Source organism: Centroberyx affinis, unplaced genomic scaffold (genome assembly GCF_046629955.1).
Source record: "Centroberyx affinis isolate AG114_WGS23_722 - 3 ecotype Tasmania unplaced genomic scaffold, CSIRO-AGI_Caff_v1 ptg001135l_1, whole genome shotgun sequence".
Taxonomy (NCBI): domain Eukaryota; kingdom Metazoa; phylum Chordata; class Actinopteri; order Beryciformes; family Berycidae; genus Centroberyx; species Centroberyx affinis.
In genome coordinates, this window is record NW_027279672.1 from 93,630 (window position 1) to 119,535 (window position 25,906).

The 25,906-nt window shown below is 44.5% G+C and overlaps 1 protein-coding gene across 8 annotated transcripts in view; it reads right to left on the minus strand.

Annotated features, from left to right (window-relative positions):
* Positions 1-9,502: 9,502 nt before the first annotated feature.
* Positions 9,503-25,906, minus strand: part of LOC139648006 (solute carrier family 12 member 9) — a 46,698-nt gene continuing 30,294 nt past the window's right edge. For 3 of the 8 annotated variants that reach the window (XM_071524029.1, XM_071524028.1, XM_071524030.1), the window contains exons 10-13: positions 20,420-20,612; positions 14,521-14,695; positions 12,627-12,773; positions 9,503-11,939 (exon numbers count right to left, since the gene is read on the minus strand). In XM_071524029.1, coding sequence (XP_071380130.1) covers positions 10,984-11,939; positions 12,627-12,773; positions 14,521-14,695; positions 20,420-20,612 — 1,471 coding nt within the window. In that variant the 3' untranslated portion in view covers positions 9,503-10,983. The remainder of the gene's footprint in view (positions 11,940-12,626; positions 12,774-14,520; positions 14,696-20,419; positions 20,613-25,906) is intronic. The other 5 variants (XM_071524032.1, XM_071524031.1, XM_071524033.1 and 2 more) reach the window with 4 other exon arrangements.

Sequence of the window (25,906 nt, forward strand, 5' to 3'; positions counted from 1 at the left end):
TGTCTAGGCCTGGCACCTACCTACATTTCAGATCTGTTAACCCCATGTGAGCCAGGGCGCAGCTTGAGATCTTCTTTCAAATCACTTCTCAAGAAACACTTCTACAGACTGACCTTTTTATGTAATTGGTTTGCCCTGTGCTTTCTATTAGCCTACTGTCTGTCTTTTGTGATACTGTCTGTCTTTCTTTTTTGAGTTGTCTCTCTTGTTTTCTGTAAAGCACTTGGTAGACTCTGTTTTTAGAAAGGTGCTATACAAATAAAGTTTATTATAATTATTATTATATAGTGTACGCTAAAGTGTTAGCATGGAGCCTGCTATCACTCAACGTAGGCTGTGGCCGGAATGGATCACTATCCGCGTTTTAGGGCACTAACGTACATCAGACATTTTTTGTTAGTGTCCGAATCGCAAAATTATATTGTGGAATGATTTTGAGGGCACTACATATTTCCCACAATGCACTGTAATATCTAGTGTACAAGCCTGGTCACTAAAATGGTGAAAGTATACCAAAATGCATTGCACCTGGCCATTACCAAGCAACAAAGTTGTAACCCTTCCATGGTTTCATAATGATGGCATCCTCTTCTTCACCAAACCTTGTTTACTAATGCAAGTAAAATCAACTTTTTTTGGTACCAAAAAGATGTCAAGCTATTCTAAAGATGTTTTCTTTTAACTGCCAATTCATAACTAATTATAAGTGCACGTTTTGTTAAGCTAATTTGAGCTCGTTAACGCTAACATTAACATTAAGGTCTGTTGTTCAGAAAGGTATTTATCTCTAGCTGCAATTTATACGGTACATAGCTTATTGTAACGTGTTTTTTGTTAATGTCAGCTAGTGAGAAGTCCAAAACGTGAAGGAAACCACACACCTGGATTGGCGAAGTGCCGGCTGTGTGAAAATAAACAGAAAAAAGTAGCCGCACACAACTCTGATGCATAGAATATTTATTCACCGACATATGGTAACATATGGGAACGTTTGTGAATATTTTTTTCTGTTTAATGTCAGCTAGTGACACATATATGGTTGGCTTTGAAGGAATATTGGTAACTTGTAAAATGTTAGTTGAAACATTTGTTTAAACATTTGACTGGTGAACGCAGACGCAGGTTGATGATGAATGAGGATGAATTAAGTGTCCGAATTCACTCATTAATCATGTGTGATTTACCGCTAATTAGTGCACTAGTAGAGCAGCACTATATAGGGAAATACAAATGAGCGAAATAGTGATCCATTCCGGCCACAGCCATAGTGTACGCTAAAGTGTTAGCATGGAGCACCAAAGGGACACAAGGATGGTTTTGGTGTGTGTTTTTATCACTTAACTGGTAAATTGACCAACGGGACAATCTCCCTTAAACTTGATGTATTCCTCTAAGGCAGATGGAATGGAACTGTACTTGGTTGTAGTTTTTTTTCTCCCTACCTGTGTGTGTTGTTGTGATTGCAGAGTCCAGAGCGCACTGTAGCGTACAGCCGTCACTTCAAACTCCACTTCATCACACACTGCAGCACGGAGTAAATATCTAATCACACACTCCGGGTTGCATGAATGCTGATACACACACTAATGTGTTTACCGTGTACACACAGACACGCATGCACACGCGTACTGCACACTCATGAACAAATACACACGCACTCACACACACATACCAACACCTGTCTTGAGGAAACAGAGGTGAAATTCCATCTTTTTCCATTTTGTATAATGGTCAGACAAGGCTGGGGTGCACACACACACACACACACACACACACACACACACACACACACACCTCTGTTTGTGATCTATCTCAATGCCACGCCTCAACAGATTCAATCAGAGGGGAGCCTTTGTTTTTCTTCCTATCTGTTGTTTTATTTTCCTATTCTCTCGCTCTCTCTGTCTCTCTCTCTTTCTCTCTTTTTTTTTCTCTGTAGGAGCCAAATAACTTCAGTCTGAATGTTCCCAGCTCTCACTATGGAACTAAACACAGACGTACAAGACCACACACACACACACACACACACACACAATGTGATACACTCGTTTATGCACACTTTTGAACATCACCGCCACCGCACACACACACACACACTCACGCACATACTGAAAGTGAAGAGAGAAAGAGACAGAAATGGTAGGAGTGAATTACAGTCATTGAGTTACAGTTGAAGTGAGGCTGAAATCATGTGTGTGTGTGTGTGTGTGTGTGTCAATATGTACATAGTGAAGGAGCGTGTGTGTGTGTGTGTGTGCATGTGTGTGTGTGGCGGGGCAGGTGACAGGAGGAATGAGTTACAACCGCTGCACTTTCTCTCTCTGGACTGGCCCTCGAGATTTATTACACACTCCAACTGCACACTCAGGACACACACACACACACACACACACACACACACACACGTTTGTATTACTATACTTGTGAAGACATTTGGGCCTCACATCAGGATAGAAGTATAAGAAGACACACATTATCATGATCCACTGTCATTGACACTTTACAGACAGACAGACAGTTAGTTTGAATTATCAACAGTGATAGGCTTCTTTACATGTCACATCTCTTATAGAAATATATCAAAGAGCACTAGTAACTCACTGGGTAACATGGCTGTATTTATTGCCTGATTTAAAGAGAAATTCCAATTCAATACCGAAATTCCAAAACCTCACCTGAGGCGGCGCGTACAGCAGAGTGTCTGATGTCCAGACTAAATGAAGATGTCCTATCTCATTTCCAAGACTCTTCTGCCCATATCACTGTGTCCCGTTCACTCTGGGTCCCCCCCCCCCCCTTCTCTCTCTCCTCTCTGGTTCAGTCCATTTCTTTTCCTTCCTCTCCCCATGTATAAACTGTGCTGCGCTCCGCTGACTTTCATACGACAGTACCATTTTCAGCGGGGGGGCTAAAGAACAACGCGCGAAGCAGTGAAAATGTCAGGGGGCATCGCCCCCCCCTCGCGGTTACCTCTACCCCACACACACACACACACACAATCCCTCTGGTCCATATTCAGTGTATTTTCAGCAACAAGCAACCAATCAGCCAATCAATCAACCGACCGCTGTGCCATTTTGTATAGAGGTTTAATATGCAATTGGTGAGTGATTCTTTCAGTTTGTACATTTTTTTTTAGGAAAGAGGAAGTAACTCTGGTGGCTTCTAAGTTTGGGACTGAATGAGAGAATGAAATCACTTGAGCGCTGCCAGAGATCAGCATGGAGTCAATGATCGCTTGAAATCGAACACAGCTTTGCTTTCATTGAATCCGAACCGCCCACTCTCAATTGACGTGTTGAATAAGGCTGCTGTGTTTCTCCCACACAACAGAGCAAAGTGCATCAGATGATCAAGAGACTTTGGTTTGTTCTGCAGGAATTGCAGCAAAAGACAAGATGACATCACCCCAATTTTAGCACTTTGATTTTTAAGCTGTTACTGATCACTAACCCCATATGAGCCAGATCACAGGTTCCTATTGGCTGTTCTAAAGTCTTGATGAAAAACAAGAGGTTCCTATTGGCTGTTCCAAAGTCTACATTAAAAACAAGAGGTTCCTATTGGCTGTTCCAAAGTCTACATTAAAAACAAGAGGTTCCTATTGGCTGTTCCAAAGTCTACATTAAAAACAATGTGTTCTTTAGGTTCTTTACCATCAGGACTCCTAGACTTTGGATCGACCTGCCTGAGGAGCTCAGGCGGCTAAAGTGTAGCATCTTTTAAATCACTTATTAAAACTTATTTTATAGACTTGCCTTTATGCTGTTATTGTTTTGTCTCTTGCTTTCATTGCTTTTACTGCCGATTTTCTGTTTTTCTTTGTTTTTTCTCCTATGTAAAGCACCTTGTTACTGTTTTGAGACTCAGCAGGAATCAAACCCCCAAAACCCTGGCAGTGTTAGTGCCTTGCTCTATTTACTGTATTACTGCACCACAGCATCCATATGGAAGCCTTGTCATTTTTTAAACAAAACTCTTCTAATAGCAGGGACACTAATTTACATGACTTTAACTTGCCTTTCAACCTCCAAACTATGATTGATCACGCAGAGCCATGATAATTTCACTAAACCAAGTCAAAGCATTTCACACCAACTAGCCTGCACAACTTTCTGTGTGTGTGAGTGTGTGTGTGTGTGTGTGTGTGTGTGTGTTTTAAAGGTGTTAAATGAACCTGGCGGGTGTGCTTGTGCGTAGGTAACACTCCATTACCTGTCCATTTTTTCTGCATGGCTGGCCTGAGCATTTTACTCACAGCATAATGCACTAATTACAGCTGTAAACACACACACACAGGGACACACAAACACACACACACAGACTTGTACACATTCGCCTTGCTAATTTCCCCGCCCCGCTCTCTGTCCGACTCCATCCCTGTGATCGCTCTCTTCTTGACGGTCTGAGGAGACGTGATTTGTTTGTTCCCAGAACGACAAAAGGATGACCAGACTCGAATGGGAAAGGGGGCGAAGGAGGGGAGGGAGGGGAGGGAGGGGATGCAATTTCATCTTCATCGCTGAATAGACGTAATTACATGTCTGGATGGACTGGAGTGGAGCGGGGGGGGGGAGGTGAGAGCGGGTGAAATAAAAGGTTGGAAAGATAATGACTCCGGCAGTAGAACAGAGAATAGGTGCTCTCCTGCAACTTTGTGTTTTTTTCTCTCCTTCCTTTTGGGTCACCGCTCTGATTTGTCGAACAATAATGAGGACATAATGAGCAGTAATGTGGAAGTTTTTTTTTTTTTTTTTTTTGTTCTGATATTGTTTGGCAGTGATAAGCACACGGATCAGCAGATTGGACACAGTGCCACTTGTTTGGCAGGCGAGCAGCTGCTCCCGGCTCAGCGTCACTTTAACACTCGCGGGGTTCAGTTGCCACCGGGGCCGGAGATAGTAAACATGACTTCTTGTGGCACTGTGAGGTTCAGTGGATCAGAGGATAAGATGAAACTGTAGTGATGCCAGTGGAGAAGCAGCAAGTAGAATTATCAGAATGAAAAGCCTGAAATATGAATTTCAGCATGCATGCATTGTGTGCAAAATGACAGCAGTAGAGCAGACTGAGATGAAGAAATGAATGAATGAAAATATACAAAAAATATGAAATACAGCATGCAGTATGGGATAAATGAAAAGAAAAAACATAAACATTACAAATGGCATACCTCATGCCTCAAAATGAACGTGGTTTATTGATTTATTGATGTGAAAATGCTACCTGCAGCAGCTTTAAGAAAAGGAAACCGAGAAGAGAAACCGTTGAAAAAGGTAAAAGGAAAGAAGAAGGGAATCTGGAGATTAATTGCCCCATCCTGGAGAGGTTTTAAATGAGGGAAAGGGAGCGGGCAGCAGTGGTAGATAAATGGAGGGAGGACGAGAGAGAAGTGAAATGGGGAAAACAGATGTTAAAATGAGAATGATAGAGAGGAGGAGGGAGAGAGAGGAGGGCAACACACACACACACACACACACACACACCGAAAGAGTATGTTTACACAGCCTGCTTCAATTACATGGAATTAATATAGAATCTGCCAAGGCAATTGCACCAATCCATTCCCACTACTCAGGAACACACAGGCCTTTCAGAATGGGCCTGAATTCAATCAACAAGGACACACACTCTCTCTCTCTCTCTCTCACACACACACACACAGGAGCTATATTGGAGTGCAACCTCAGAAAACACTACCTCTACTACTGCTCCACTTGAACCAAGGCCATAGACAAACAGTAGTAGGTCTTTCTAGGTCATTGCACCAACAACAACAGAGGGACACACACACACTTTTCCACACAACCGTGGGGTTTTCAGCACAAAACCTCAAGCAGCTCAATGGACTTGGTTCCATCTGACGTGATTTGCTCGTCTCGTCCCGTCCCACGGCTTTTGCGTCTTCTTTTCTTCTTCTCGTCCCCCCCCCCCCAAATAAAAACACAAACAAGACCGAGCGTTACCGAGTCGCACTGCGGGACCAAGGGACGGGGGAAGGAAGTAATGACATTCAGCCATCTTTATGCGCCTTAGCCTCTCCAGCCTGTGCGTGGAAACGGATGAATATCGTACTGCGGTGAAATTTCATACATAAAACGGAATAAGGAATAAGGAGCGGCGCCCGCACCTGTGGCTCGGCAAAGCACATCCACCATCCATATTCAGAGGCGCCGCGGAAAGACGCAGCACGACTCGGCACACACTGCTAAAACACACACTGTGAAACCGTGCCAACTCGTGTGTGTGTGTGTGTGTGTGTGTGTACACGGTGGTTTTATAGATGTATTTCATGGAGTTCTGATTGTCATTTTGTGGTTTAGGTGTGTGGGATGGCGATAAGGAGGAAGATCTCTCTCTCTCTCTCTCTCTCTCTCTCTCTCTCTCATAATAACAGCCTTTAAACTTATCTGCTGCGATTTGAAAACGAGCGAGCAGGCCAATCAATGTGCGTGCAACGTGTGTGTGTGTGGGTGTGAGTGTGTGTGTGTGTGGGAGCGGCAGAGAGAGAGAGAGAGAGAGAGAGAGAGCTAAAGGGAATAACATGCACGGATGGCCACAGAACTGAACAAATGTATCTCTCGCTCTCCAGTCTCTCGCAGCTCAACTGGAAATCAAACGCACCCCAGCCCACTCTGATCAAAACAAGCACTTGTTCTCTCTGTGGATCAAACGCAAGCAAAGACGTGCAATAATCAACGATATGATATCATGACAGGACATCTGGGCGTGCAAAGAGGCTCGTATGACCATTTGTTATTCTTTTCTACATGTATTTTTTTTTTATTATTTTTATGCCCCGCCCTACTTCAATTCATTCATTCTAACATGGGACACATAGCACAGCAGGACAGAAGTGTCATTAAAGTGGAGGCTGCATAGGAATGAATGGGCTACATTTACAAGTAGGGTCGAACTGATATATGGGGCTGATATTGAACTTTAATTCAAAAATATGATATCAGCCAGTCAGTGTCGTCCACCTCTGATATGATGGATATGATGCAGTTTGATTACATATTTATTGTATGACTGATCAATACTACACTGGTTGTCCATGGGAAGACCTTCACCTGAATTGATTCTAGTGAGACGTTTTGATTGGATTTCACACAAGTATGCATGAATGTTTTACTACTATTATCCAGGGTTTCATTGTGTTTTAGTGTCCCAAGTGTTTCAGAGGCTTTCCCACTCTTTCAAGAACACTGAATACTGAATATTTAAAGATAGCGACTATCAGCTGCTTCAGTCCAGAAAATACCAATGTCATATTGATTGAACCTTTTTTTTTTTATAATTTATGGTGCATACTGTACAACATGCAGGTCACACATGCTGTGGAAGACACACACATGTAGAAGTAATATGACGCAAGGACGCAATTGCTGTTTGATGTGGAAAAATAATTTGAGCACTCTGGAGTTCTGTGCCTTTACTGAATGTGAAGCGGTGCAATCATAGTGTCATACTGATTTAATACAGTGTAGATATGAATTTACAGCACTGCCATTTTAATAATGAAAGAAATATGGCTGCCATGGCGATCTGTATTAATCTGCAGTTTTGACTGTTTAGTTGCCTTTGTACATCAATCTGGTCACTTATGGAAAGGGAAGAAACACACACACACACACACACACACGCACACATATTCATTGTAGATATTTGAATGCAACCATGATTCACGTGAAATGTTACGTTTGGCCTCTTGTTTTCTCTCTCTCTCTCTCTCTCTTTCTCTCTCACATACACACAAACACACCTTGACTGCTAATCTAGTCTGGTGTCAGTGTGACCAAATTCCACTCCCTTCCATCCCTTCATCTCTCTCTCCGATCCATCTGATGACTCTGGCAATCTGCATGTCATGTAAAATTAAGTGGATTTGAAGATGGAGGGAGGGAGAGTGATAGGAAAAGCGTGTGCTGGCAATTTTAAGTGATGAACTGTGTGTGTGTGTGTGTGTGTATCCCGGTGGCGTGCCTGGTGGTTAGGGCTATGACACATGGTGAAAGTGACAAGTTTTTCCTCTGATCTGGGCTACAGACATGACAGAGCGAGAGTTTTACACTCGAAGGCACTGTGCAAACACACACACACACTCTGACGCCTGACGGTCTCTGTCTGTTTTATTTTGTCACACACACACCCCCTCTGGGCCAGCAGTTCCCCTCCTCCACCCCTGTCATCCATCTCTTGTTTTTTGTAGCCCACAGCTTTTTCATTTCAACAAGGAAGAAACTCAGAATGGGAAATTTAGTTTCTCTGATCACACATCACACATTATTACATTTAAACACACACACACGAATGAACCTCCTAAACCCACTTCTATGCAAGAACACACACGCGCAAATTAACACCTATGACCATCCTATGTCCAGTTGGGTGACATTAGGGTGGCTTCTCTGCTGTTTGCAGATGATGTCATCCTTCTGGTTTGTGTGAGGTGGTCAGGATGAGGATCAGCACCTCCAAATCTGAGGCCATGGTTCTCTCATGGAAAAAGGTGGCTTGCCCCATCCAGGTGAGGGGGGAGCAGCTGCCCCAAGAAGGTGTTGTATCGGACCATGGTGGTGAAGACAGAGCTGAGCCACAAAGCAAAGCTCTCCATTTACTTCGTCCTGACCCTCACCTATGGTCACAAGCTTTGGGTAGCGACTGAAAGAATGAGATCACGGATACAAGCGGCAGAGATGAGGTTCCTCCACCAAACTCTGCGTGACAGAGTGAGGAGTTCAGTGATTTGAGCGGACCTCGGTATCGAGCTGCTGCTCCTCCACATTGACAGGAGCCAGCTGAGGTGGTTTGGGCATTATGGGCAGTATACTGGGCACGACCGACTGGGAGGAGACCTCGTAGACCCAGGACTCGCTGGAAGAACTACATCTCCCAGCATGCCTGGGAACACATGTGGATGGCTGGAGGAAGTTGCTGGGAAAAAGGAAGTCTTGGCTCGCTCTGCTGCCACCACAACCCTGACCTGGATAAGCGGCTAGAAAATGGATGGATAGATGGATGACCGCCCTAAATCTAGTTCCTAAACCCATTTCTGTGCAAGAACACACACACACACACACACACACACACACCTTATCAAGTCCTCTCAAAGCTGGGGTCTTTCTCTCAGTGATAAATGTCAGCCTCCCTATTCCTGCACAGATACAGATGGTTATTTGGGCTTATTTCTCCAATCTGTTGTTCACCTCAGAGAGGAGATGGAATCCATTTCTGTCCGGTTGGCAGTGAGGGTGACTGTAGGACGAGGTAATTTGGCTGGCTGGCACACTCTAGTATCTCTCTGTCTGAGCTGCTGTGCTATCTCACCCCCTATTTTCCAAGTTTACCTCAAACAAACAAGTGCAGAGGACACAAAAGCTTAGCTCCTCCTGAAGCACACAAACTGGTCTGCAACTGAAACAAAACAAAGTCAGGATGGAGGTTTATGTTAAGTTTGGTCTGGCGGGGAAAATAAAAGACAGGTAATACAAAAACTGTTTATTTTTTCAGTCATGCAGTTTACATGTATATATATTTTTTTCAGATTTCAACAGTGCTTCAAACATTGATCCTTTAATTTCTTCAGTAAATGTGTTTTGTCAGTTCCGGGACCAAGAGCAAGCTCTCCTATTTAGAAGGCATGTAGTGTCCGCGGTGTGTTCAGGAGTGTAGTGTCCAACCACACACCCTTCCATGGAAATGGGATGGATTCAATTGGCCCACAAGTAAACATCTATGCCATTATACCAGTAGAGGGTAATGCAAGAGGGAATGTCATGCCCAGTTCCACATTCAAGTAGACCAGCCTTTCTTTGGACGCATTTGGAAGCTTTCTGGACCCAAAATGCTTCAAAGTACCTATTTCTGATGGGTCCACATACTATGACATGAGTGTTAGCACGTTTTAATGACCATGGTGACGATAAATCTATCTGATTTGTCCCAATTATATGGGCTGAAAAGATTCAAGATTTAGTTAGTTTTAGAACTTAGTTATAGAACACTGACAGTGATCTGAAAGGATATGGATTGCATTATTAATGTGTTCAGAAACATATATACAAACAATATTTTGGACCATAAAATGCAAGGTCAAATGTTGATCATACCACCCAACCTGTATTTGTAGATCAGAGAAAATGTGTATTGGGTAAAGGTCTGGGGAAGGTTAGGGTTAGACCTGGGCAGACATTCAAATCCATATAGGCACTGTGGCATCCTGATTGGTCGAGCAAAACAGTCATTCAGTCATTCTAAAATTTAAGTTATAGAGTACCTAAAATACATAAAAAAAATTAACAATAAAGTAGATGATCATGGTAGTTATTGGCTGAGTAAACATCTTTAAGCGATTTTAGAAAGCTGCACATTTGGCAGAGGAAGGACAAAAGTGCATTTGGAAAAAAGGGAATGTCTTCCTCAGATCCAAAGTGAAATGATGTCAGACTTTTGGAATAAAACTTCTAAAACCTTCATACTATCATCAATAATATTCAGTTGGTTCCTTTGTTCTACACACCGCACCTCTCCTGAAATGGAAAACCAGATTTCCTGTAAAACACTGTTCCAATCTTTAACCAGGTCCAACTCTCCATCCTTGATGGACTGATTCCAAACTGTAGCTCCCTAACTAATAAGGCACTGTTAGACCTGCACGCATATGGAATGGTCATTTTAAGGATTTCGAGCATAGCAGCACGCCAAAAATACATTTCAAGGAATGAGCAAAAGGAGTCAGAAAAAAAAAAATCAGCTCAGGTTTGAATCAGGAATCAGACGACCTATCTCTCTCTTTCGTAGGCAGGGAAGAAGAACTTATCAGTCGCTGTGGGGTGGAAAGGTTAGCACCAGGTCACTGCTGAGTTCTGCTTCCAGTAAGAACCTTCAACATCGGAGGGGACATTGCAAAACTGACGTCTTCTCGGCTTCAAGAGCTTCACTTCACTCAACGTGTAATTGCGTTGTCAGGGAGGTGACAGGTCAAAGGTCAGTGGTGATGACAGGAGTGACGCCGTGGATGAGCAGTGTGGGGCCGAGGTCCTGAGTCAGCAGGTCTAGCTGGCGCAGGTAGGTGGTGTAGCGGCGGGTGTCGGCCGGGGGGCGGGGCAAATACAGGAAACGCACGGCGGGCGGGGGGCGGGCCTGTTCCAGGATCAGCTTATTGACGGCCGACAGGTATTCGTCCGACAGGCGCGTGGCGTTGCTGGGGAAGCTGTTCACGTAGTCGTCTTCGTTCTCCTCTTCCTCCTCCTCCGCCGCCCGCCTCTCCTCCTCTTTATCGCCGTCCAGGAACGGCGGCCGTTTCCTGCCCGACTCGCCTTGCCGCTGCCAGTGCAGCGCCACCTGCTCGTCCCACGGCACGGTGTAGACGTTGGCTTTGATTCTCAGCTCTTTCAGCAGCTGGCCCAGCTTCTCCTCCGAGCCCCTCAGGCTCCGCCCCGCCTCCACGCACAGGAAGAGGCGGAGCCGAGCTTTGCGCCAGGCCCGCACCATGTTGAGGATGCACGCTAGCTGCAGCAGGAACAGCGAGCAGGTGTCGACGTAGCTGGAGCTGTCCGGACGCAGGAGGTTGACGGGCCAGACGTCCACGTACACCGCCCCCTTACCGGCGGGCGGCGAGAGGGCCTGGGCCCGGTCGAAGTGGTTGAAGTAGCGGGCCAACGCCACGTTCTTCAGCATCTTCATGGCGTCGGCGATGACCGCCACGTACTCCTGGGGCCCCAGCACTTTCCCATCTCCGATTTCACCGGAGTCCTTTCTGTCACTGGATCCCCGCAGAGAGGCAAAGTGGAAGAGGGAGGGTTGTTCCTCTGGGTCCTCGGAGGGGCTGGCGGGGTCTGTGGACCGACTGGTAGAGAGCAACGGGCCGATCAGCTTGTCCTCTGGAAGACAGCCGTCATAGAAACCCAGGACTAGCGTGTTGGGACGCATCCCACCTGGAAAGAAGTAATTGAAGAGAAAAAGACAAATTAGAGAAAGGAATGGATCAGATGGATTGTTATAATCTAATGCAACTCATTTCTTTACCATTATCATTGATTTTCTCGAGCGGAGAGCGGCAGAAGTTCAGACCTTTTTATCTGATGAAGTGAAAGAAAGAGACAGAGGGATGCGAAGTCGATGAGTGCGAGAGTGAGAGCTGGGAGGGAAGCCAAAGAGAGATAAGACAAGAGGTCTATAGAAAAGAACAATGGTCAAAGTTGGACAGAAAGTGAGAGAATGAGTGGCAACACTCTGGAGAGCAAGAGGAGAGCAAGACAGCAAGATAAGAACAAGAGTAGCACTCAGAGTCATAGCTCTTCGAAGTTTTGAGGGGGAACTGTTGAACAGGAGAGCATGCACTTAATATAGTTTATTGTTAAAACCAAGACTAAAACTAAGAATGAGAATATCATTTGAATCAAAAACACTAAATTGCAGCTAAACTGAAACTATGTCTGCCTCCAAAATCAATCGAAATAAATAAATTCAACAATTGTGAAATAGAAAAGAAAATTCTCTAGTAATGTCCAGATCCACTACCAATACTAACTCAATATCTTGGCTACTACGCCCATCCAAATACACTGGCCTTCAAAAACCCATATCGGGTGAACCCTAGTGGTGATGACGGTGGTACTGACCCAGTCCGGAGATGAAGAGGAGATGCTGGACCCCATGACGCACCGAGTCGGCCAGGGTCAGGTTGACGAAGGCCTTGATGTTCAGATGGTCCACCAGGGACAACCAGGAGTCATACTGGGACTGGAGCGGGTCGGAGGGCAACGTGTCTGGGAGGGTGGGAAAAAAGAAAGCGGGGAAGGGGGTGAGATGATTCAATGGGAATGCATTGAGATTCAGAGAGGGTGAGGGAGAGAGAAGGCGACTGAACCGTGTAGAAGTGAGAGGGGAAAGCGGAGAAAAACACAAGACAGTACGACAGAAACGGAATCAGAGGCGGAGCATGAGAGAGATACAAAGCGAGAGCGAGGAATGCGGAGACGTGGGGGGGGGGGGTGAGAGACAGATGCAAGTAAGGATGACAGCGGAGACAGAAAGTGAGACAAGGGGGAAGATACGGGGTAGCACACAAAGGGAGGCAGGCAATCAATCATCAAAGAAATCATCAATATGTATGGAGAGAGCTATCCAGAGGCCACTGTCTGTCCATGTCTACAAGCTTCATAGAGAATTCATGTGGTAGCTTCGGCAATGTTGGGACCTCTTTGGACTTGTAACACTGTTGTTCTCAGGGATAAGTATTCTTTGTGTTTGGCTTTTAGACAAACATCAGCCAGACAAGTAAGAGACCTGAAAGGATGATCTGAAAAGAAAGGAGGAGCACACGGGGGAAGTAGCTGGGCGCTCTCGGCAACAAATTCCTCTTCAGTATAATTACGTGTGAATGAATGGGCCCGTTCATATTTATCAAGAACAAATGCCACTTCAGCGCTGAAATGAGAGAAGGGCTCTTCAGTGTCTAATGAAGAAATCAGTGTTAGAAACTCAGAGGATTTGGATTCTGAAGACGCCATTCAGGGCCGGTCCCATTCCCCCGTCGAAACAAGGCAAAAACCTCCAACAAAATCCCCGACAGACAAAGAAAACAATACATGACCCTGGTCCTTTCAACTAAGTATAGCTGCAGCTTAGGAAACATAAGTGTGTGCCTCTGCAGAAAAGAAAAGAGACACCTCCAGAGTGTCGGGCTGGGATTACTTCCCTCAAAATATCAGCACCGGCAGATGAGCCAGTGGTATCTTGAAAAGTGGTGTGCTAAAAGGTGCCACTGAACAAACCGTGAAACTTTAATTTCTGTTGCCTACTGGAACGTATGATCTACCTAAAGTCAATGTTTGCATCGACAAGCCTTGATCTCTAATCACATCTTAATGCTGAGAAAGACCGGACATGCCCAAACATGTAGAAATGTAAGAAATGATGTAATAACAAAAGCTCTGGTCGAGAGTCTAAAGGTTTGCTCGGTCATTTTAAAAGATCTTAAGATCTTACTGAGGTCTCCTTGTTGTATTGCTTGCCACATCCTATCTTGGTAAAGGACCCACAATTAGTTTCCAAAGACTATTGGAACTGTTCCCATCTGAAAACACCGTAATCTTACCAAGTGTTCGATGGTAACAGCACCAATCAAAAAACAAGCCATTAGATTTGTTATTACCTCCTCTGAATATCAGACTGGACTTGAATTATCCAAAAACCAGCACAACCCCCCTGATTTTTGTTCCTAATGAATTAATAAATAATTTACTGTCACCCTCTCACTCTGAGCTAGTTTTGATGAGAAAAAATAGAGAAGGAGAGGGAACTGTTGTCATGGTTTTTGAAAGTAAGAGAGGATGCAATCAACAATTTTGGGGGTACAAAGGAAAAATATGGCAAGAATTACTACTCCCTGGGAGTAATGAGTAACGAGCCCAACACTGTCCCATTCAGAGGCTGTAAAAGGGGTGGAATTTAGTGTTTTAGTCTAGTGTTCCAGAGGTTAAACTGGAACTAGCCCCATGTCAATGGCCTTACTGAGATCTCCCAGCTGGACGTGTCCCAACACGTAGAGGCCACTCTTCTTGATGTCGTTGATGAAGGTGATGAGGCCCACGCTGCTGCGGGGGTTGGAAACCATCAGCAGGACCTGCGGCCTCCAGAACTTCACATGGTCCTTCCTCACATCCAGCATCAGCAGGTACTTACGCACCTATGGGGATGGAGAGGGAGATTTGGGAGGTTGACTTTAGTTGGGAGGTTTGTCTATCTTTACCTCCATTCTCTTTCCTTTTTTTCCCCTGTGGTGCATCCTCATCACACTGCATCCCTGCTCACTGTGAGTGTGTGTGTGGTTGTTCTTGTACTTCTATCCCATGTGAGCAGCAACTTGAGTTTTAGACCTTCGAAGGCCATTTAGGCTGGTTGTCACTTCTTCAACAGGTTAGTTTAGGGTTAGGGCTTAGGGAATGAATGTAGTCAATGGAGAGAGAGAGATAGCAAGAGCATGAGCGAGAGAGAGAGAGAGCGAGAGAGAGCGAGAGAGAGCGAGAGAGAGCGAGAGAGAGCGAGAGAGAGCGAGAGAGAGAGAAAGAGAGAGAGAGAGAGATTGTATGCATGTGTTGTGTTGTAATTCCAGGCTCCTCTGATGCAGAAACAAATTACATCCCTAATCAAAATCCTATTAGGATATGAGATTGTGGCAAGGACCAAAGACTAGAGTGTGTGTGCGTGTGTGTGTGCGTGCGTATGTTTCATTGGTGTCAATGAATCCATGTGTGTGCCTGTTTCTGAGTGTGTGTTTAAATGCCTGTGTGTATTAGTGTGCATTATAATGCATGTGTTTGCCATTCCATAATACAACCACCATTACGATTCTAACACTGTGCTGATGAGGTGGCATAAAGGTACCATTAAGGAAATGTAACCATGTGGAAAAAACATTATATCAAACTCTATAGTCTACTAGGAGCAATTAGACAATTTATACCCTCATTGACATTAATGACCATCGACTCAGTGGACGACATGCCCATAATGTTAAAGTTGCACTGGGTAATTTGTGGGAGCAAAAGGTAGCTGTTTGAATTTTGAGAACTTCATTACCCAGATTTCATGTAACGTGACATGGGTAAACTAAACTAGTAAACTTCTTCCTAGTGTGTGGTGGGATGGAGGTTCAGCCATCGTCGGTGAGTCCAGCTCTCTCTGGATGGAGTGCTCACTCTGTTTACTTTGTTTTTCGCTCTTAAAGAGATGAGGGTTATCTTTAGAAATGGATACATTTTTTCCCACAGGTTTTACCTCTTGGATGTTCCTTGCTGACAGTATAAAAGTGAAAATGGTACTATCTGTTGTTTTGCCAAAGCTGTATTTTGAAACATGTTGTCTCTGAAATGGGTCATGGTTGACCAGAACATAATCGGGAGTCAGCCAATCACCTCACATTTGGGGCAGGGGGAGGGCCAATTAGAGCAGTGGCTCTTTCTAAATGGCTTGTAGCTCTTTAGGTGGGAGGGGGGCCACTAGAGAATTACAAAAAACATTTAAAAATCCCGCCCCTTTAAGTTTTGATTCGTCACCTCCTGTGTGCCGAGGAGATTTCCCGCCAGTGTCCATATACCGAATTTATAGTGTCTCAATTAGGAGGGATGGGAACCTCTTCTCTGTTGCAGCCCCACTTTATGCTTTAGACTGAGAGGACAGTTGTATTCTAACATAACAGTCTTGCCTAGGGCAGCTTCAATTAGCAATACAAGTTTAGCTCAAGGTCCTGCAGTGACAGTGTGATGCAACCATTTCCAACGTTATTATAATCACTAGGGATGGCTCGATACCACTTTTTCATGTCCGATACCGATACTGATACCGCAACCTTGAGTATCTGCCGATACCAATACCAATCCGATACCGTCTTTTTCCCTGTCTTAAACAACTATTAATAATACATTTGTCTGGATGCACTTTGCTTAACCTAGCCATCTCAACATCATGCTCAAACTGTGAAACAAATATTCTACTCCCCTAAAGGAAGAAATACATAGCCCACAACATGACTCAGTTATGCAATACTGCTGCTTCTTTTTATATAAACCTTTTCACACACAGAACAGCAGCATTTTTGATTGGTCAGCACCATTCAAACATTCAAAATGAAATTTAAAGTGCAACTTTGTGCAAAAGTTTAAATCTGAGTATTTAGAATAACAAAGGAATTATAATTCCAGTGTAAAATACTGGATATAACTCAATGTAGCCTATACCTCAATGACATAGCAAAAAACAAGTTGCAATGTAGACATAACTTAAATAACTATAACACAAAAATAATAGCATCTCTAGTATAAAATGTACAGTGGAACACAGTATGTACACAGTACATGGCATCTTAATGCACTAACAACTGAAACTCTAGGCTATTACACCTGATATCAACTCAGCTGCATTGAAAAAAATATATATATCTAAGGGTAGACAGTGCAAGCTCTAAAGTTTCTTTCACATGTAACCTGTATACAACTAAACATTAGAATGAATACAATTCCAGTATGAAAAGATAATTGCAATGTAAACTAAAATATTTGGTTCAAGTTTTCCCCTAAGATGATAAGACATAGCAGTAGCTGCCTGACCTTTAAAAACTGTCACAAAAAACTACTGGCTCATCTTTTTTACAGTCCTTATGTGACTTAAGTTTGTTCACTTTAACATGAGATTCTTCTTTAGAAAGATTAGCATTTCAGCCTTCTCAGCTGTCGGCCTGCTCCTCCTTTCATTGATAATAATGGAGGCTGTTCTGAAGAGCCTCTTGCTCTTCACACTTGTTGAAGGTGCACACTGCACAGAGAAATTTAGTTGCCATGACCGCCAGGGAGGGCAGTCTAGGTTGGTTGACTTTCCAGTACAACAGTGGATTGTCCGAATGCCGAATAGTTGGCTCGCTGAGGTAGGTCTGCACTAACCAGCAGGTTCTACTGTGCTTTCCAGGATTTCATCAAAGATGCTTCCAAGTCTGCTCTTGCTTGCAGCCTCCACCCGTGGAGTCTTCTTTGCTGGCTCTGAGGCTGCTGATTCAGATGAGCTCCCCTCTGCTGGCTCTGAGGCTTCTGATGTGGTCCTCTTCTTCCATCTTCAAATTAGCCTACCCTTAATATCAAGTGATTAATCCCATTCTGAAGGCTGATGCTTGATATGAAATACGGTCATGGGTTGGGTTATGTGGGGATGTGCAAAAGTTAAAATTCCACACACACTGACAGGTGTGGGATCTCTCTCTCTCTCTCAGATCGTACTCCGCTGTATATGCACACAGGGCCCGTTTCTGTGCAATGAGGCTCTCGATCATGTAATATGTACTGTTCCGCCTCGTTCGTACATCTTGTTGCAGGCACTTGGGCGGCATATCCAGCTCCAGCTGAATGTCCTCCAAGAGTGAATACGCAAGTGGCGAGTGCTTGAAGTGACCCACAATTTTTGTGCCGATAGCCAGTGCATCAGTTACACTGCGCTGTGATAGCAGTCCCTCGTTCACAGTAAGTTGCAGGGTATGCGCGAAGCATCCCAAACTGGCAACTCCAAGGCGATCCATTGCTTTTATTATGTTACTGGCATTGTCTCTTAAAATGACATGGACTTTCCTCTTCTCAATTTTCCATGCATTTAACATCTCCTCTGTTGATGTAGCGATGGACTCTCCTGTGTGTGAGCCACGAAACTGCTTAGCCTGCAGCACTACTTTTTGCAAAGTAAAACTTGAGTCTATCCACTGTGCTGTCAGACTCAGTAAATGACATTGGACACACGTCTGAGCTCCAGATGTCAGTTGTGAAACTAAACATGGCAACGTTTTCCAAGCATTTCGAAAGTAATTGCACACTTCCTTGTACTTATTTGAGATAGCCGTTTTGGAGATGAAATGTCGGTTTGGCAACGTGTAGCGAGGCTCCAAATGTTCGATTAAGCGTCGAAAATCTGCATTTTCAACAACAGAAAAGGGGTTGGTCGATGAATTCATGTTTGTTGTTGCGGCACACTTTTCTTCTTGGCACTCGTTGCCTGTATAAATTCGGCATACTTCTTTCCATGATGCTTCTGCAAGTGTTTAATCAAGTTTGTTGTGTTGAAGTTTCCAACGCTGCTCCCACCCCTCGAAACACTCGCATTGCATAAATTGCACTCGGCTGTTTTTTTTTTGCTTTTTTTCTTCCTTGAGCTTAAAATAACTCCACACAGCTGACATGATGACAACACTGCTAACAGGTCTCACTCCCGTTCTAGCTACTGTTCACGTGACACATCACTCTTTATGGCATGTTGCTCAAAGTTTAGTGAAGCATTTACGTGATAGTTTAGGCTAATGGATCGTATCAGATTATACTTTTTTTTTTTTTCCCCCGATATCCGATCCAATGATTTTGGCCAGTATCGGACCGATACCGATACTGAATATCGGATCGGCGCATCCCCAATAATCACCATAACTGTTGTCATGCTAACTTCAAGTAATTACTGTAAAAAAAAAAGAAAGACGAGGTCCCGGTGGCGAGGTCCGACTGCCTCCACTCATCTAATCGTCTGTCTCTCCTTATCTCTCCATTTCCCCCCTCGTTCTCCTCATCCATCAGCCTATCTTCATATCTCTGTCGCTTCGGTCTCATCCATCACTTCGCTTCTCAATCACTCAACCCCCCCCCTCCATCCCTCACTTCCTTCTTCTCTTCTGTGCGTTCTATATTCTGTCTGTATCTTTCTCTCCCTACTTGGTTGTGATACCATCGACGTCTCCTCCCTCATTTTGTCTTTTCATTCGCTCCGTCTCTCCTAAACACCGTCGTCAGCCCCCCTGTTATCGCCCCGTTGTGGTTTTTTTTGCGTGCGTCTCCCTGTCCCTGCTTCAATGTCACCCAGTTGGCACCCGTCCACACCGGCCACTGCTGGAATGTGCGAGTGGATGATAAGTGGATGTACAAGATACAAACACACATGCACACACACACTGTGATGGCTGCTCCTGTCCAGGAAGAGAGAAGGAGGAGGAAGAGGAGATGAAGACGGCTGGAAGAAAGGGGAGGTGGAGAGGAGAAGTAGGAGGAGGAGGAGGAGGAAGAGGAGAGCTGGAGAGGACAGGAATAGAGGGAAGAGGAGGAGGAGAGGAAGAGGAGGAGAGAAGGGGGCGGAAGGAGGGGATGAGGAAGAGGAACAGGGGAAGGAGGAGGAGAGGAGAGGAACAATAAGTTAAGTGGTTGTAATAATGTTCCACCTCCTGACAAGCTGCTGGCAAACCCAACCACCCCCCCGCTACCCCCACCCCCACCACCCCATAACCCCTGCCCGCAGCCTTGGCAACGGTTCCCCTCGGCAACGGGCACTCCTGGCAACATTGCCCCCTCTCCTTGAGAGCAACAGGCTCGCCAGATAGAGGACATGGAGAGCTGGATGATGTAAAGCTGTGTGTGTGTGTGTGTGTGTGTGTGTGTGTGTGCTTGTGTGTGTGTGTGTGTGTTGTAGAGTGCTTGGCTGAGGGAGAGGATGCAGAGGTCTGTGTGTGTGTGTGTGTGTGTGTGTGTGTAGTAAACCTGATAGAAACGTGATAGATAGTTGCTTCAGGAATGACAAGGCAGAATTAAGTATTTGTGTGTGTGTGTGTGTGAGACAGAGAGAGAGAGAGAGAGAGAGAAAATGTGTGTGTTTGTCCGCTAAATGTAGAGTGCTTGGCTGAGGGAGAGGATGCAGAAGTCTGTGTGTGTGTGTGTGTGTGTGTGTGTGTGTGTTACTCCAGTAAACCTGATAAACGATTGCTTGGCTGAGGTAAAGGTTCTTGTAAAGCTGAGGGGATGAGATTTTAGTCGCTCTAGGAATGACAAGGCAGTATTAAGTGTGTGTGTGTGTGTGTGTGTGTGTGTACGTGTGTGTGTGTGTGTGTGTGTGTGTGCGGGACCTGATGGAAGATAAGGGCCTGGCTGATGTAGCCCCAGCTGGACGTGGGGCTGAGGTAGTGGATCAGCAGGAGCAGCAGCAGCATGAAGGCGATGCTGGCCGAGGCGTAGATGGCGTTGATCAGGAACATCATGATGGCGCAGCCCACGATGCCCAGCACACACGTGTGCCAGGTGAAGTAGCGGAACGTGGGCCTGGGGGAGGACGGGGGAGGGGGGTTAGGGTTAGACCGGTACATTGGTTTGTCTTCAGGTACCAGCCAGTCAGTGTCTCCACTCACTGCAGCTAGTGAATATGAACATGCTCCACTGTGATTTTTACTGTTTTTCTGCACACGGGAAAAATAGGCACATTTTCTCCCATAAAAGACTCACAGTATTACATAAAGATGACATCCAGAAATGAAAAATGAAAAGTGATACCCACGCAGACAGACAACATGCATATATATGCGTGCACACAAAGACAGGACACGCACATGACATAAACACGTGACACATGCGCACACGCAAACAGCCGATCATAATTGGGGCGGTGATAGCTAAATGGAATCGTTAAGGACGGAAAACAAAGGATTTTTTTGTGTAACTTTCCACTCAATTTTCACAGTGTGACAAGACTCATTTCAGCAGTGCTTACATTTAAATAAAATGTAAAAAAAAAAAAAAGTCATATTTAACCATTTAACCAAAAATGACATCTGGATCTCAATCTTAACTCCCATAAAGTACAACTCAAATTTACCACACACACACACACACACACACACACACCTCCAGGGCCATTTTCTAATAAGTGAATGCACAGCAGCATAAACAAGTGTGGCGTGAATGCTGGGGCTAGAGCAATTAAAACAAACACTACACACAGATAATGAGCTACCCCCGCAGGACGGTGTGCAACTCGGCGCCGTGATTATGTGTGTGCACGTGCATAAACTCACAGGCTATACGTGAGCGTGTGCAGCCGCTCCATTCATTCAGTGCACGTGTGTACTTGTCAAGTGTGCGTGCGTGTGTGTGTGTGTGTGTGTGTGTGTGTGTGTGTGTGTGTGTGTGCCATGTATCTGTGTGAGCTGAAGGGAGGTCACGGGGGTCGGGAGTCGCACAGCGGATGCAGGTATTCGCCTTTTTTTGTAGATCATGTAAGTGACCCCAATCTCGCCGCAGTGACTGGAGCCCCGCGGATAAACAGCCATTAAAATAGTCCCAGCTGTAATTACACAACGCGGCTCAAATGGCTGACTGGCTGAGCCGCCGGGATCCGCTCACAGACTTTAGCCTCTTTAGCAGGGACGGAGGCAACCGCCGCGCGACGGGAAAGCGCTAATGTGTTGAGAGGGTGGCAGGGGGCGAGGCGAACGGGGAAACTAAATTAAAAGAGGAGAAGAGAGGCGCACAGACAGACAGACAGACAGAGAGAGAGACAGAGAAAGGGAGGGAGAAACAGTCATTAGTCTTTTCCTTTTGGTCGTGATCACTTTTTCCCCCATTGCGATGGGAAGAAAAAATGGCCTGGTCTAGAGTTCTAGGGCCAATACCAATCTTTTTGGATCAAAGCTGCCAGTAGCCAATATTTTGCAGTGTTCCATCTCCACTAACTGAGACACCATAGATTCACCCGATTTCCCCAAACTATTAGTAGTAGTATTTGGGTGTTGGGTTTGGTCACTGGCAGGAAATCTCTGCACACAGTAAGTGACAAATCAAAGCTTAAGAACAAAACACTGCATGTACTCCTGAACTGGACTCACCAACGTTACATCTGTTGCCTCTCCCTCTCTTTGGTAGCCTTCCTATTATAACGTAGACTATTATCACAGACCGGTCGGGTTGGTAAACACGCTGTGTGCAGTTTACTGATGTCACATCACATGATTTCTGGGTACTGAAGTCCTCAAAATTCAAACAGTTACCTCTAGCTGCCATTTGGAGATGCCAACATACAAAAACCGCAGGGTGCAGCTTTAAATGTGACAATTTTTATACCTAAAAATTCCAGATAAATTAGAAGCATTCAATGTTTTCCCAGTGTGTCTGTCAGTCTAACCCTAGCCTGGTCCCATTATTGTAGTTCCCTGCTGTCTCCTAACTACTTCTCTTTTCTTTCTGCTATATTTGATCACTTAGCGTTGACGGTGCCCACACAACTCTCAGCTCTCTCATCCCTTTCTCCATCCCATTGGAGAATGAGTGTAATTACGATAAAAGCTCACCCACCCATCTCTTTTGTCTCTCCAGTCCCTCTATCATCGGTGGCAAAGATCCCTCCATACAATCACCTCTCGCTCTCTCTCGCCCCTTCTCCCATCCCTCTTGTTCCCCAGTGACTGATGTCACTTAGCTGACACAGCAAAAACAAAAAGAGAGCAATGAAGATGGAGAGAGCGGACCCGGCCTTTAGCCAAAAGACACGTCATGAGTTGAGGAGAGCGGGGACAAAAACTTCATCTTCTCTCTCCAACACACACACACACACAGGAGAGCTGCCAGCTGATGTTGTCACGTTCTATAAGTGAGAGGTCAGTGAGTGTATGAGACATTACGTCAGACTGCGTCCCAACACTCACATTATACCACTGGAGATTGGGCTGGCCTTAAGAGACCAGCGATCACTTGATATAGATCAACCTAACTATCGGATCATCCTGTGTACAGCATGATATAGAATCATCCTTGGTACAGCTTCACAAAGGATCAACCTCAACACAACAAGATATAGGCTCAACCTCAGTACAACAAGATATAGGCTCAACCTCAGTACGACATGATTTAGGCTCAACCTCAGTACGACATGATATAGGCTCAACCTCAGTACGACATGATATAGGCTCAACCTCAGTACAACATGATATAGGCTCAACCTCAGCACAACATGATATAGGCTCAACCTCAACCTCAGTACAACATGATATAGGCACGACCTCAGTACAACATGATATAGGCTCAACCTCAGTTCATCTTGCTATTGGATCATCCTGACTACATCATGAAATAGGAATCATGTCAGTATAACGTCAGGATCTCAAAATGACATGATATAGGTTCAACCTTGTTACAGCTTCACATAGGATCAACCTTTGTACAAGATATAGAATCAACCTCAATACAACATGATATAGGATTAGGGTTGCAAAGGGGTGGAAAATTTCCGGTAAATTTCCGGAAAGTTTCCGGTAAATTTCCATGGGAAGTTAAGCTGGGGAATTTTGGAAATATTCCAAATTGGAAACTTTCCATGGGAATTATGGGAATTTATGGGAATTTATGGGAATTAATGGGAATTAATGGGAATTAACTGGGAATTGAGGGTAATTTAATGGAAAGGTATCATATCCAAGCATAAATATTTCTTTTGTTATAAGCAGACATCCATCCAAAATAATACAATTAAAACAGATTTATTTGTAAGTAGAACTTTATCAAGTGTTAAATATTTTATTGAACAATCAATTCTTTCATTGAAGAACAAAAACATGAATGTTGAGTTAAATATTACTCATCCCCCCGACCCAACCCATTCAAAAATTAACAAAAATGCACAGGAATGCACAGTGCATGTAGGGGGCGTGGTCTCAATAGCCCTGCAGTAAGCAGTGTGCTATGTGTGCATGTGATTGAGGAATAGCATAGATATTCAACTGTACTTGCATGATATCTGGTTGTTTTAGTCAGGATTATGCTAAAATATATTTTCCCCAACTATATTTAAGTTCCCTATTAAGAGCACACCTTCAATTTCGTAAATTCCTGGTTTATTCCCGTTTATTCCCATAAATTCCCGTTAATTCCCATAAATTCCCGTTAATTCCCATGGAAAGTTTCCAACTTTGAAAATTCCCGGAATTTTGCAACCCTATATAGGATCAACATCAATACAACTTGATATAGGGTCAACTCCTGTTTAACACAACATAGGATGAACATCAATACAACTTGACATAGGACCATCTCCCGTATAACATGATATAGGATCAACATCAATACATCTTGATATAGATACAACCTCAGCACAATATGGTATGAAATCAACATCAATACATCTTGATATAGGTCCAACCTCAGTACAACATGATATAGGATTAGGATCAACCTTAATACAATGTGACATGGGATGTACCTCGATAAGTTATACAAATACAATCTGCCTAAATAAACTTGATATCGAATCTAGATCAGTAAAACACAATATAGGATCAGCCTCAATACAGATCAATACAGGATCTACCTCAGCACAACATCATATAGGGTCTACTTTGGTTTGTGATGAGGTTGTTCCTATATCAAATATTTCAAATGACCGAAATTCTGAATTCATAGGTAAGGATTTTTTTGACGTCCAATTCCATCTCATCCATCCACTTGCATGCAAAGGGCTGGAACTCAAGTAGCAGACGTCTAACTTCATGATCCATCTGGACTTTATATGCTCACATTTCATTTGACAACACAGTGCAGTCAAGCCACTCTGTCCCTCCTCATGTTTGGACAAAGGGCAGACCCAGCAAAAAGATTGGACAGCCCTCTTGTTTTTGGAGGAAATGGTTCAGCTGGCGAATTCATAGATTGCTAAAATGACAATCGCGGCAGCTTCAGAGAATGCCGCCGTGGTGTCTGTAATTTGAGCATCGGACGGCGCTGAGCTGGTGAAACTAGAAAGAGCAAATGTCTACGATGCTGTGGAGCTGCCAGGATTGTTGTTTTTCAATTCCCCACTCCCCCTGAAGGTCATCTCCCTTTATATAAGCCAGTTTAATGCAGTAGACAAACATCCTTTGGCATCGATGTGGGGGCCTCAGTTGTACCCCGAATCCTGGCCGGTGACCCTGTGATGGTGTGTGTGTGTTTGTGTGTGTGTGTCTCTAAGCTACTAGACCAAGGCCGGTGCCTGTGTACCATCGGCAGTAGAACACACAGCACCCCCTGAGGAACACTCCGGACAACTGGAGCCACCGCTGATAAAGCTGTAGCCAACAGCAGCCTCTTCATACAAAACACACAAAGATACAAAACACACACACAGTATATAAGCTGCTCAAGACACACAAATAAAAACACACACAGGCATGCACACACACAGATACACAAATCCAAGAGACAGATGCGCCCACACATCAATGAATCAAAAATCACACAGCATGAACTGGATCCAGGACACACAAAACCCAGTCTCCAAATCACATACCTTCACTCTCCCGCTCTCTACTGCGCAACCACACACACACACACACACACACTTAACAAGCAGACATCTTTTCCGCTACATCATAATTTCACTCCCTCCCCTCCCCCTACCCCCCAGCTCCACTCCAAAAGAAACACGGTGGTGTGTGCCAAATTTAGGGGAAAGGGAAATATTTCTGCTAAATTAGTTATGCTAATTACAGAGCAGTTCTCAGGGGGAGAGACGGCGCTAAATGGCTTTTAATTCTTTTCGCCTGGAAAGAGACGTGGGAGAGAGCCAGAGAGAGAGGGATGAAAGAAATACA